This window comes from Talpa europaea, assembly GCF_964194135.1.
Source record: "Talpa europaea genome assembly, chromosome: 7".
NCBI classification, from domain to species: Eukaryota; Metazoa; Chordata; class Mammalia; order Eulipotyphla; family Talpidae; genus Talpa; species Talpa europaea.
This window is the reverse complement of record NC_140074.1, coordinates 133,954,913-133,968,142: the sequence shown is the minus strand read 5'-3', so window position 1 is coordinate 133,968,142 and position 13,230 is coordinate 133,954,913. Positions and strand designations below refer to the sequence as shown.

The following is a 13,230-nucleotide window of genomic DNA, read 5'->3' as shown; positions in this document are numbered from 1 at the left end:
CCCAAAGTTACCCCAAAGTTGTATACTCGTGTAAGCAATGGACAAATTAATAAAGCAAAAAACCAAAATGCAACAGCAGGAGACAAACAAAACCAAAATGACAGGCAGGTGGTGAAGCAGGTGCAAAGGCACGAAGGCACCAAAAAGTTGGGGTCCTGCAGGAAGCGGCTGATGCTGGAGCGGGGCGCGTGTGCCGGGAGCAGAGGCGAGGGAGGGGTGCAGGGGGGGAGGGGATGATTTCAGAAGAGCACGTGGGCCGTTCTCTGTGGCCCAGGGAGAGCCACAGGAGCTACTGAGTCAAGAAGTTGGAGGACCACGTTGATATTTTCAGTCTCCTTGGGGGCAAGTGGCCGACAGATGAGGCAGCCGGGCGCAGGCGAGAGATGGCGATGAAGGCCTCGCAGCTCACGGGAGTCCCTGCGCGCGGACGGGCACCGTGCAAAGCACTAGACACTCGCCATGTCAGTTAAGATCTCAACAGCCCTAAGAGGAGATGTTATTAGTATCCCCATTTTGCAGAAAGGAAACTGAGGCTCAGAGAAGTAAAATAACGCGCCCAAGATCACATAGTGAGTCAGTGACCATACAAGCTTCAAAACCAGGTCTGTCTGAGTTTGGAAGCTCACCCTTGGCCACCCCACCTCCCCGCCTGCCTGCGTGCCCACCTCCCTGTAGAGCTGCTCTCCGTAGAGGGTAGAGCAGCCTTGGGCCTCAGGTGTGTGAAAAGGGGTCAGAGGGGCCATGACCTGGGCTTGGGTCACACGTGGAGTTCAAGGCCAAGGTGATTTGTTCATGCTCACCCAAGCGCTGGGCTCCATGCCCATCTGCATTCGTTGGGTCAGGGAGGTTCGAGAGACCGAGCAGGATCCCCGGGGTGGGGGTGGGGGGTGGGGTCTGTGTACATTTCACAGGTCTGGAGGCCCAGTGGCTGGCTAAGATAGGGACGAGACAGGGCCTGCTTCCTGGAGATCAGGGCACTGTGCTGACAACTCTCCTGCCTCCCACACCCCGCCCACCCCTTAGCCAGGCTCAGGCTGGCTCCACTCTGGCAGGACATTGGTAAATAAACAAAATTCAGAGAAGCATCTCTACTCCCCCCATCATGTTGGAGCCATGACAGAGGCGCGTTCGCCACCAGGGAATGAAGGCTTTTTTCACTCAACAATTATGAAGATAAAAATGAAGCAGATGCTTTTATCTGGGCTCACCCCACTCACCAGCCCGGGTGTGCAGGCTCTGGCTAGGGGCTGGGGATGGGGGTGGGGGATGTGCTAGGAAGGAGTTAAGCCTCAAACCTAGTCCAGAGCTTCTCAAGTCTGAGTGGGGTCTGAAGGATGCCATAAGGTGGGAGAAAAGCACTCAGCCTCTCTCTCTAGGAGGGGTCAAATGCAGCCTAAACTGGGGGTGATAGAAAGGCTTTAGAGATAGCACAGGCAGGAGGGCGCCATAGAGTGCAGCCCTCTCCTACCTTCCATGAGTGTATGGGAAGGGAGATGGGAAACTAACCAAATGGAGGAACAGGGATCTTAGACCTTTGACACCCTTCAATAGGGCATGAGATAGAGAGCACAGGCGCTGTGGACACTGGAGTCACACAGTATGACATGATCCACTTGCACTAGGGGGGATTGGCCAAGGAGAGGTCACTGTTTGGAATCAAAGACTCTTACCTTCAACCTGGCAGGCTCCTGTGTGTGTGTGTGTGTGTGTGTGTGTGTGTGTGTGTGTGTGGACAGCATAGCTGGGCGGCAGGGAGCTCCACAACAGGGTTGCTCAAGCTTCCTCCTTCACAGGAGGGTGTGAGGGCTGAGGTGGATAATCTATGTAAAGCACTTAGCCGACTACCTGGCATTAAGTTACAGCTCAATAAATGGTAGCTATTATTAGCCACCATTACAAGAAGCTGCAGAATAAACGTGGCACATCTTCCTGGAGTGCCAATTTTACTCGATGATTAGGGAGGAAGGGACATTCTTTTTATCTTAAGATAAACAGGCATCAGCTGAAGGAGAATGCCAAACTCCCCCCCATTTTTGACAACAGAGGTTTGGGGTTTGTGATGCCCTGCCCCTTCAACCTACGTGCTCACCCCCACCCCACCCCCATCCCTCCAGGGACACAGGAACTAGAAAAGTACCTGTACGCAGAGTCAGGAGACCTGGATTCCAGCTGGAAGACCGCCTGACCACCGTGTGACCCCGGGCATGGAATTCCTCGGGCCCTGTTTCCTCACTGGTAAATGGGGTTCGCTCGATCTGCGTCCAGGATTGTGATCACAAACAAGACAATGCTTGTGGCTGACACAGAGCCTTGTTAAGAACAGGGCCTCAATGAGTGTTAGGTTATGAGGGGCCGAGGCACACAGGCATGCTAAAGTGGAAGAAAGGTTACCAGTTATTGCGACTAAGCCCCAGAGGTCCTGGGGGGGGAGTGAGTGGGGGCCCCACAGCAACGACCCCAGGTGCCATTCTGCATGGTGGTCTGGGATGGGAAGGCCATGATTTCTGGAGCCAGCTTTGCTCCTAAATCATAGCTTTACTCTCCTTCAGTTCACGTAGCCCCGGTTGGTTTTGGTTTTGGTTTTCTGAATCTTATGAGTTTTCTAAGATTTGGGGGATGGACAACCACCCCCAGCTCAATATTATGTCGATCTTCTAAAAGCACTCGGCTAAGGGCAACTTAGGTCCTTAGGCTGCCACCTCTGGTTCACGCATTTTTTCTAACTTCTCCATGAGTGTAGTACTGTATCCTCAACAGCATGTAAAATGTCCAAAGGACAGGGATCCTGCCTGTTTCAAAAAGAACCAAAATACTGTAATATGGAACCATCTTCCTAACTGCTACCGACGGTCTTGCAGAAAATTGTGGGAAAATGATTTTGGTGAAGGAAGGTTAGGGCCATATCTTGAGTATCCTTAATTTCATTTTAACAACCTATTACGAATCTGTCCTCTGAGAATGCATCCAAATCACTTGGAACTTACTTAGGGGACACATTCGTATAATTACTTTTTATATTTTAAAATGGCAATATGGGGCCTCCCCGGTGGCGCAGCGGCTGAGCGCTGGGTTGTGAAGCTGCCCGGCAGCCTCTGCAGCACCGGTTCGATCCCCGGCTGCTCCCCGGCCACAGGAGGAGGGTCCCGCTTGGCGCGCAGACCTCTCCTGCCATCCGCTGCTCCCCTCAGCAGTGTACCTCGGTCCTTCTGCCTGCTCTGCTCCCCGCTCTGGCTCTGGTGAATTCTCTCACCCTCCAGTGCTTCTGACTATACCCAGTACTTGTACAAATAAATAAAGAAATCTTAAAAAAAAAAAAAAAAGATGTTATAAAGATGGCAATATGGAGCAGACCAGGAGGATGACAGCTCTGCTCCTCTGAATCTTGGTCTAGACAGGAGGTGGTGGGGAGATGCTATACTAACTGCTGAGCTTTATTGAGGGAACTCTATTCCAGGTGCTGTTCTGCGTTGCTGAGTTCTCCCCATTCCAAATGAGATGTTATCATCCCTACTCTACAGATGAGAAAATTAAGGTGAAAAAAAGTTTATCAGCTCGCCTACCTCTATGAGGTTAGTAAGTGGCAGAGCCCAGGCCTGGAATCCGTGGCTCCCACTCCTAATTACCCCGCCCTCTAACTCTGTCAGACACAGCCTCACGGATGGGTTTATTGTATTTTTTTTTAATTTATTTATTTATACAAGCACTGGGTACAGTCAGAAGCGGGGGAGGGTGAGAGAATTCACCAGAGCCAGAGCGGGGAGCACAGCAGGCAGAGGGACCGAAGTGCACTGCTGAGGGGAGCAGCGGGCGCAGCAGGAAGGGTTCTGTGCGCCACGTGGGGCCCTCGCCGGCAGCCGGGGATCGAACCGGCGCTGCAGAGGCTGCGGGCAGCCTCGAGGCCCAGCGCTCAACCGCTGCGCCCGGGGGGAGGCCCCGTCTGGATGGTTTAAAGCCAAACCACAGGGGCCACGAGTGCTCTGCTTTGCTTCCTTATCTGCCCAGGCCTCCTTCACCCACGCCCTGCCCGGTCCCTCCGGGGTCACCCCGCTGACCCGCTCCCTGGGGTGGCGTTTGTGGCTATTTATGGGCCCCTGTTTGTGTCTTGGGCCAGACTGTAAACACCCAGAGGCGAGGGGCGTCTCTCCCTTTCCGCCTGGCTCCCCGGGCCTGGGACGCCGAGAGCCGAAGCTGCAGCCCGGCTTGGCCCCGCCCGCGGCGGCCACCCCGCCCCCGCCCCCGCCCCCGCGCCCGGGCCCGCCCCGCGCGCCCCGTCTTTTCCCCCCGCTGGCCCCGCCCCCGCGGCTGCGTCCTTCCCGCCCCGCCCCCGGCCGCCGCTTCAGCGTCCCCTAGCGACGGGCGGCGGCTCCTAGCAACCGCATCTCGGCTCCCTGACGACGGCGGCACGTAGGCCACGTCAGCGCGCCGCGGCCCCGCCCCCGGCGCCGGCTGGCCCCGCCTCCCGCGCCTCGTCCGCCGCCGCCGCCGCGCCGCCGCCCGAGCCTCGCGCAGAGCAGTTATGGCGGATCCCGCAGCGCCCGCGCCCGCCGCCCCGGCCGCCGCCCCGGCCCCCGCCCCGGCCGCGCCGCCCGCCGCCCCGGCCCCGCCGCCGGCGCCGGCCCCGGCGCCCGCCGCGCCGCCCGCCGCCCCGGCCCCGCCGCCCGCCGCCCCGGACGCGGCCTCGGGGCCGGCCCCGGACGCGGGCGCCGAGCCGGGCTCGCAGCGGCTGCTCTTCTCGCACGACCTGGTCTCGGGGCGCTACCGCGGCGCCGTGCACTTCGGGCTCGTGCGCCTCATCCACGGCGAGGACTCGGACTCCGAGGGCGACGAGGACGGCCGCGGCAGCTCGGGCGGCTCCGAGGCGGGCGGCGCGGGCCACGAGGACGGCCGGGCCAGCCCGCTGCGCCGCGGCTACGTGCGCGTGCAGTGGTACCCCGAGGGCGCCAAGCAGCACGTGAAGGAGACCAAGGTGGGCGCGGGCGGCCGGGCGGCCGGGCGGGGCGGGCGCCGGCCGGGCCTCGCGGGGCCGCCGCTGCAGAGTCATCGCGCCGCCCCCCCGCCCCGCCGCGCCGCGCCGGCGCCCCCGGCCGGGCCCGGCCCCCCGAGGCCCCCCGGCCCGCGGCGGGGTGCGCGGGGGGCCGCGGCGCGGCGGGGCCCGTCTCGGCCCAGGCGGAGGTGCGGGAAGTTCGCCCGAGACCGCGGGCGGCGGGGTGGGGGCCCGGCCCGGCCCGGCGCGCGGCCTCGGCGCCCCCTGCGCGGCGGCCGCGGGGAACTTTGTGAGTCAGACCGTTCGCGACCGGGTCTCGAGATACCAGGGGAGCGTTGGGGGGCGACGTGACAGCTGAGGCCAGCGTGGAGGCCCCGAGGGCAGCGGGACGCCTGAGAAAGCGGGTGCTGCGGGCCGCGGAGGGAGGGGAGCCCCGCCGAGCCCCGAGGGCTGCGCTCGCCCGCGGGCTGTTAAAGGGACCTCAGGCTCCCGTGTGGTTTTGGGGTGAGGGAGGCTTATCGGCGTCGTCAGCCTGAAACCTTGACCCGGGTGCTTTGGTGGCTTCTCAGGTCTTGTTTTCCCGAGTGTGAATTCCTATCAGTGCCCCCCACACAGACACACCCCGCGTCTCTCTCCCCTGCCCTCCGCCTCCCCCGAGCGAGCCTCCTCAGCGGGAAGAGGCCTGGGCCTGGCGGCTGCCCGTCGGGAGGTCTAATTTCAGGGGAGGGCACTGGCAAAGTTAATCTGGGCTTCGCACAGCGTGGGAGACAAAGGCGACAGGACTAGGCCCTCGTGCCACGCTGCAGAGGGGCCTGTGGGGTGGCTCAGGCCGGGAGAAGGCCCCGCTCCCAGGAAGAGCCTGTGACCCACTCCCGGTGACGAGAGGCTGCGGACACCCGTGTGCACCCTCCGCACACTCAGAAACCCGCACCCGACCCTGGCTTTCAGGCAGCAGAATGCGAACCAGGCAATAGCTTCTGACTCGGGAAGAAGGTAATAAGTTCTTGTGCAAACGAATGTGGAAACGATCACTTTTTGCAGAGGCACGCTTGTTAAAAATTACCAGGGTGTTATGTCAGAAGGAGGAATTTTGCTCTATGGACCGTGTCTGCGCCTTGTCTCACCAGCTAATGGCTGCTGATGTCTTTCCATAGGTTTTTTGGAAAATGTTTTTCCCCAGCCATCTCCTCTAGAGGCTGGTGCCCTTTGGAATGCCACACGCTGACTCTCATGGCCTCCTGCGCCGGGACTCCCTGACCAGGGCCAGCCGCCGCGGAGCTGCCTGGTTTATCAGTGGTTGTTCCCGCTCATCTTACTTTGGGGGTTAACTTGGTCCACAGCAATGTTCCGTCTGCTCCCGCCACCATATGGGATTTTATGAAATTTGACTTCAAATACCTGCTCTGGAATCAAGTGGAAAGTAACTCTGAGGTTGGCTGTGTTTCGAAAGGGCCCTTCACGACTTGCCGTGGCTCTTGAACCGCTGTGCTTCCAGCGGTGGTGTTTCCTTTGCCACTGTGGTTGCTGGAACCTCTGGCCTGAGCAGAGGCCACGGGCGTAGGCGCTCTGGAGAGTGGTGGCATCTAGTGTCTGCTTGGAATGGCAGGACCCAGCTCTTCTTTCAGGAATGGAGGCGAGGCTGTTGCTTTGTTTTGGTTTGGTTTGGTTTGTTTTGGGCGGGGGAAGCTTATACCTGTCAGGTGGCTGTTAAAACACCAGCCTGTGTGTAACAGTGAGCCACACGCACAGGTGTCCCAGGTCCACCTGAAGTGTCTCCTGCGTTGCCGCGGTCTCTGCTTGGGCTGGTAGGGTCCTGGAGCCTTGCAGCCCTTCGGCTTTGGACGATGCGCCTTCTCTCCTCCCGCTCCTTGTAAATCCCATCGGGTGACTGCGCTGTAAAGGAAGGACCATTAGCCCGATGAGCACTGAGGTTCTGCTCCCTGTTCCATCTCTTGTGCGGTGATGAGGTTTAAGAACCCAGTTACTGAGAGACTGATCTAGGGGTGTTCTTGGGGAACTTCTTTTTAAAGCTGCCACCTATTGGATTTTTTTTAATGGCCTCCATTTAATGTGGAGTGTTTAGTTGGCTTTGGAGTATTTTTGTAGTTTCCATGTTCATTTGAAGGGGGCAATGAATAAAGACTCGATATTAGTCTCCTGACTTTTTTGATTTTTTTTAATGAACAAATTAGAAAAAAGAGAAGAAAAGGGTAGTCAAGGCCAGTCCTTTTCCTGGCTACTTCCATGAACGTTATCAACAGAAACAAAAATTCTTCCTGAAACTGGAATTTGTGGTCCGGTAGCCACAGTGAGACTCTTTTTCAGACTGAAAGGCAGCTCCTCCTCTTACTCAGTCTCCTGACCCCTTCCACGCGGTCGCTGGTTTGCCCACTGGGAAACTTTTCCCAGTTGGCAGTGGGCCTCCTCTGCGGACATTTGCCCCTTCCCCGGCTGTGGTCACCCCTTGAGTAAGATTTTGGGTTTTGGGGGTTTCTTTTTCAAAAGATCTATTTATGCATACAAGAGCTGGGGTGTGGGGGGATGAGAGGATTCAGCAGAGACAGAGTGGGGAGCAGAACAGGCGGATCTACTGAAATCCACTGCTGAGGGGAGCAGTGAGGAGACAGGAGAGGTCTGCAGCGCCATGTGGGTCAGCTCCCTGGCCGGGGATCGAACTCATGCTGCAGTGGCTGCCGATTGCTTCATAGTGCTGACTCCTTACCCCTTGCGCCACTAGGGAGGCCCCGAGTAAAATTTTGTGCTAAAGCCAAATGCTGACAGCCTTGTCACCTTTTCCAGCATGGGCTGGACATATGAGTCTTTCTGTCTCCACCTGCCAGGGTTGCACAGAATAGCCCTGTGAGCAAGAGAGCAGAGTGCTGTCCGTCCAAGTTTGGGGCTTCTGGCTTATCTTTCAGCTTTCCCCCCTCGCGCATTGTCTTTTGCTTTGAATTGCCACAGTATTCAGGGTCTCCCTGAATATTGATATTTTGGGTTTCTAAATTCAAGCTCTCGGTGATCTCCCTGTTTTGTGGGGCTGTGTGTGTGGTGCACCCTTGATGACAGGTCCCTCAGGAATTGGCTTGCCAGTTTATTTTTGGCTCTTGCTCAGGCCAGCGTTCCACGGGGAAATCTATTTAGGTGGTGCATCACCGCAGCGTGAAGTTTGCGTGCCTCCTGTCCAGGTGCTGGACCCATTAAAAGTAATTGTTCTAGGTGATGTCATAGGAAGAGTTATGTAAGGTTAACAAAGATGCAGGACCAAGTACATCGAATTCAGATAGGGTCACAGGCTTGGCGACTCCCACAGCCGCTTCGTGCTCTTATCCCTTGTCCCTGAGTTCCCCACGTCCCGCCCCTGGGCCTCAAATCCTCGAGGGTGCCTGTCTGAGGGGATGCTTTCATCAGATGAGCCGTTTGTGCTTGGGTCCTGTGATTGGAAGTCAAAACCCTTGGGTGCTCTTCCTGGCTGTCACCGCTCTCAGTGACCTTGGCCAAGTCGCTGCCTCATTTTCTCTCTGCACAGAAATACCAGGTCTGTCTCGCGCCCCTGAGATGAGCCTGCACGGATGGAACGGCCAGCGGTGTTGGTATCTGCACTGGCCGCTAGGCTGTTCGCAGAAACCCTCCTGATGCCCACCAGGCAGGGCCGGCCCCATCCCTTAGGGAGGTCACCCATGTGTCACAGAATGGCACCGCCCCAAAGTGGCGCCTTGGGAAGCACAAGGCGCATGGGGATGGGGCGTTCCAGCGGTGCAGGAATTCCTGATTGATCATGTTGTTGCTGTGACCTGGCGGATTACAGATTTGCCTTGTTAGGTAAAGCCTTCCCTGTGCCCATGAACTTCACTCTTCCCCTGCTTCTTACGGAATTCAGTAGCGCACATCTGAAGTAACACCTGCCAGAGTCACCCAGCCTCCAGGAGGGGCGTGGAATGAATCTATAGGATTGTGTGCGTGTGCGTGTGTGTGTTTTCCAGAATCTGGAAGACACTTGAAGTTCCTCAAAGACAGGTAATAAGATGATGAATTGCAAGGGCTGTAGTGGTAATTGTGCTGTGCTTGGAGATAAGAACACAGATTACCTGGCGTTGCTGGGCCAGCCGGGAGCGCGTTACGTGTACTGCTCACCGAGCACTCGGCAGCAGCCCGTGAGCGAGGTGCTGTCACTGTCTTACTGCAGAGGAGGAAATCGAGGAACCGAGAGAGTAAGTACCGCGTCCGGTGTTACGCTGCTGAGAAGTGGAGGAACCTGAGTACAAATACAGTCGCTGTGGCGCGTTCTCCTGAGAATGTTGGCGTTCGGGACTCACATCGTCGCTGCGTGCCCGTATGCGAGTACCCTCCTCACGCATGAGTCACACGCCCTGTGCTTGGCTTTACTCTTCCAGTGTTAACAGTTGAAGACTTGGTGGAGTAGGAGGGAGCCACAGGCGAGGGGAAGGCGGGCGGAGCGCGGCCCAGAGAGGGAGGTCGTGGCGGGAGCGGCCTGGGAGCAGCTCTGTGCCTGCGCTTGCAGTGCTTCTGCTCTAATTTTTCATTCCTTGCCCCCCCCCCCCGTCATTCCTAAAATAACTGTCAACAACACGTTTTATTTCTAGAGAACCTGTGATACCCCTAGATGTTGACCGAGCACCAGCTCTCAGTCTAGGCCGCTCCCGCCCTGGCTTACAGCCCCTGTGCCTCCCTGAGCGAAACGCACCTGGTCCCACGGCTCTGTGTGGTCGCAGGCCTGGTCAGTGCCGGGAAACCCCCCTTGACGGCCTGGCCCCTCTCTAGCTGCTGCTGCCCCTCCGGCCGGGAGTGCTGAGTCACGAGATGTCCTGCAGGAGGCTCAGCCGGTCAGCTGCTCCTCCCTGTCCCGCCGTGCTGGGTGCTCTGAGGTCCTCTGGTGGCCCCACTCCTCTGTTACCCCTACTTTTCTCTTTTTCGTGTCCCTGTTATATCAAAGGAACCTTTTCTCTCTTTGCCACCATTTTGCCCCTGGGCCTCATGGAATCCAGTGGAACCTCCGCGGCCTGTCCTTGACAAAAGGGTGCAGAGGAGTGTGGGCCGTGAGTGGGCCAGCTGCCTGCTGGTCGCCGCAGAGTTGGTGCCGGCCTCTGACCAGCATCCTGCCTCTCGGTGGAGGGCGTGACCTGGGCTCCTCTCTGATGCATAGAAGCTTCCTGAGCCTGGGCCCAGGGCCTAGCCTGGGCCTGGGTGGGATGGGAGGTGCTCATTTAAATGGATTCTCCAAAGGGGAAAATTAGGGACATTTATAAAGCGCCTTTTCATTTGCAGGGGGCCGGCACTTGCGTTTGCTGGGACTTGGTGTCTGACTGTAACTGCTTCCTGAGGCTCCACGGGCCGGCCACTGGACGCCAGGCCCGCGGGGGCCGTGGTTTGAGCGCTGCTGCTGTGTCCACGTTTCAGCCAGTGCTGAGCGGGGGTGACAATCAGAATCGCCTCGTTTCTGACATTCAGCCAGCCCGAGGCTCTGCAGGAAGCCTGGCGTGTGTGTGGTTGCAGACAGGGAAGAGCAAAATGCTTACTGGAATATTTTGTAGCTGGGAATAAAATTGAATCATGTTAATGGATAACCTTCCGCGTGTCTCCGCTCGGAGGCTGTTTGTCCTTGTTTGCTCTTCAGCTTCGCTCTGCGCTTAAGGGTTACGCGTCCTGCCACCCCGGCCCCTGTGCTGGGTGGACCGTGCGGCCACTTTGCCCACAGGTGCGCCCTGTTCCGATGCAGGATGGCGAGAAGCAAGTTTTCTGATTTAAACAGTGAGGCAGGTGAGACCCTTGTTCAGAAGTGTCCGGCTAGGGAGTGAGGTGAGTACTAGAATGAGTGTCCTTTTGGGGTTAAGTCTGGTTGGTTCTTTGGTTGAGGAGTTTGCTTGCATATTTTGAACGGCTGAAACACTGCTTCCTGCACTTAGGTTAGAAAACAAGACACTGAGCCACTTTTGGTTTAAATTGATAGCGTAGCTATATCTGGGGAGGACGCATCCTAACTTTGGCGGTTTCAGCTTTTTTTTTTTTAATTTAAGACTGAGTAGTGCTAAAAAAAAAAAGAAAAGGCAGCCAGTCCCAGCCAGCAGTGAGATGAAACCCCAGCCAGCAGCCGCGATTTTCTGCAGTCTCAGAGCGTCCTTCCTTCATTTGCATCCTGCAGGGAGAGCTGGTCTCTGCTAGCAGCTGAGGCGCTTCTTCCTCCCTGCTTCAGCTTTGCTCCTTTTGGTGGGAGAGGCTCAGTGAGGCGGACTGGAGAGGCCGTTGTCGCAGCATGCCCACAGGCTGCGCCTGCCAGACCTCGCCAGGCGGGTGGGAAGGCGCACAGACACCCCATCTCTGCCTCTGGGGGGCTTCAGGGAGCCTTGGAACCCAGCGGACCCTGCGCTGAAAGCGTCTCCGTATTTGTCTGCTCTGACTGTTTAATTACTTCAGGGACTTCGAGGGCCCAGAGGTTGATGACATCATCTTCAAGCCAAGCCTCTCTCCCCCTCCCCGCGGGCTTTGGGGGCACCCCAGCACCCTGCCGGTGGGAAGGGACGTCGGCCTCCATTTCCTCGTGACCTGCCCACCCCTTGGCCTGTCTCTGTGGCCACTCCCACCACTAAGTGTGACCACCTCCCTGAAGGTCACAAAGGACTGGTGAGTCCTGGTCACTGCCCTTCTTGACTCCTCAGTCCGGTCCCCTGCCCACCAGCCTTGCGACCCAGCGGCCTGGGCCCTTGGTTCCGGGAGACCCGGCTGCGCGGAGTTTCTCCTTTTGTCTTTTTCCTCCCACGTCTCTGTGACTCTCCAAGTCCTGTGCGCTGCTCGCCATCCCGTCCTTCTCCACGTGCCCGTCCGTCCAGGTGACCCCCTCGGCTCCGCCATGCTCCCCTGCGTCCCGCCCCCCGGCCCCTGCCAGCTCCGTGCTGCCCCCCGAGCCTCAGACTTTGTGGGGTAAAGCCTCGTGAGCGCCGTACGCTCTTCACCTCCAAGTCTGTGGAACTAAAAAAATTCTTTGCCCAACTTGTTATGAAAAAAGTTTCAAACCTCCAGAAAAGTCGACAGGCCAGGCCGGGGACGCAGGTCGGCGGTTAGCGCAGCGCCTGCCTCCTTGGCGGCCTCTGTGCCAGTGACAGGGCCTCACCCGCCGGGGCTCAGCAGCCGACGGGCAACGGCGGCCCCCGACACCTGCCACGCGCTGGGCCTCGCCTCTTCTAAGATTCAGAACCTTGTCTGCGCATCATCTTCGATCCACCTCCTTGGATTCCCATTTAAGATGTTTTCCCTTTAAAAACACTTTTTTTTAAATAGCGGCAATAGATGCATAAAAAAATGACCACCGTAGTCATTGACAAGTGTGTGTGCACAGCCGCCCCCACCGGGGCTCTTGGCGCTTGCAAAACTGAAACTGCCCCTTTCACCGTAACCTGCCCAGCCCCCGGGCACCTTCCACTCCCCAGCTCTGATTTTGACCTTGTACCTCACGCAAGTGCAATCACGCTCCCTGCCTTCTTGCGATGCGCTGTTTCCCCCAGCGTGCTGTCCTCGGGCCTCCATGTGGTGGCAGACGTGAGAGCTTCCCTGCTCTTGAAGGCCGAGTGATGCTGAGCTGCAGGTAAGCAGGTGAGCGCACACCACGCCCCGCGTTGCTCATTTGTTCTCCGTCTGGGCCCTTGCGTGGCCTCCGCGGCCGGCTCTGCGTGACGCTGTGCGCTTGGGCGTGAGCGCTTCTCGTCAGGACCCCGCACTCAGGTCTTCTGGGTCTATGCGCAGACAAGGAAGTGCCGAAGAGGTGGAATTCTGTTTTTCCTTTTTTGAAGACCTGCCCAATGGTACAGAACCACCCCCATCTTCTGTGCCCACCAGTGCGCGAGGGCCCCCCATCTCTCTACACGCTCGCAAACATTTGCTGTTTTCTGCTATTTTGTCTTCCTTTTGATAGCCATGCTGGTGGGGGTGAGATGGCCCCTCATTATGGTTTGGAATTCCATTTTCTCGGTGCTTAGCGACGTGGGACACCTCTCTGTGTGCTGATTGTTCATGGTGTATCTTTGGAGAAATGTCTATTTGGGTCCTTTGTCCATTTTCGAATGGGCTGTTTTTTCTTGGTTAGGCGTTCCGAGTTCTCTGTATTCTGCGTACTAATCCCTTACCAGGTGGATGATTTGCAGCTGCTCGCTCCCACTCTGGGGGTGGCCCTTTACTAGGGCGACAGTGACTTCTGATGCGTGAGTTTTTCAGTTTTCGAGTTCGGTTTGTGTGTTTTT

General features: G+C 57.7%; 1 protein-coding gene across 1 annotated transcript in view; it reads left to right on the top strand.

Annotated features, from left to right (window-relative positions):
• Positions 1-4,516: 4,516 nt before the first annotated feature.
• UBE2O (ubiquitin conjugating enzyme E2 O) overlaps positions 4,517-13,230 on the top strand; it is a gene marked incomplete at both ends in the record, with an annotated part of 44,733 nt that continues 36,019 nt past the window's right edge. The window contains one exon of the mRNA XM_084239444.1: positions 4,517-4,966. Coding sequence (XP_084095570.1) covers positions 4,517-4,966 — 450 coding nt within the window. The remainder of the gene's footprint in view (positions 4,967-13,230) is intronic.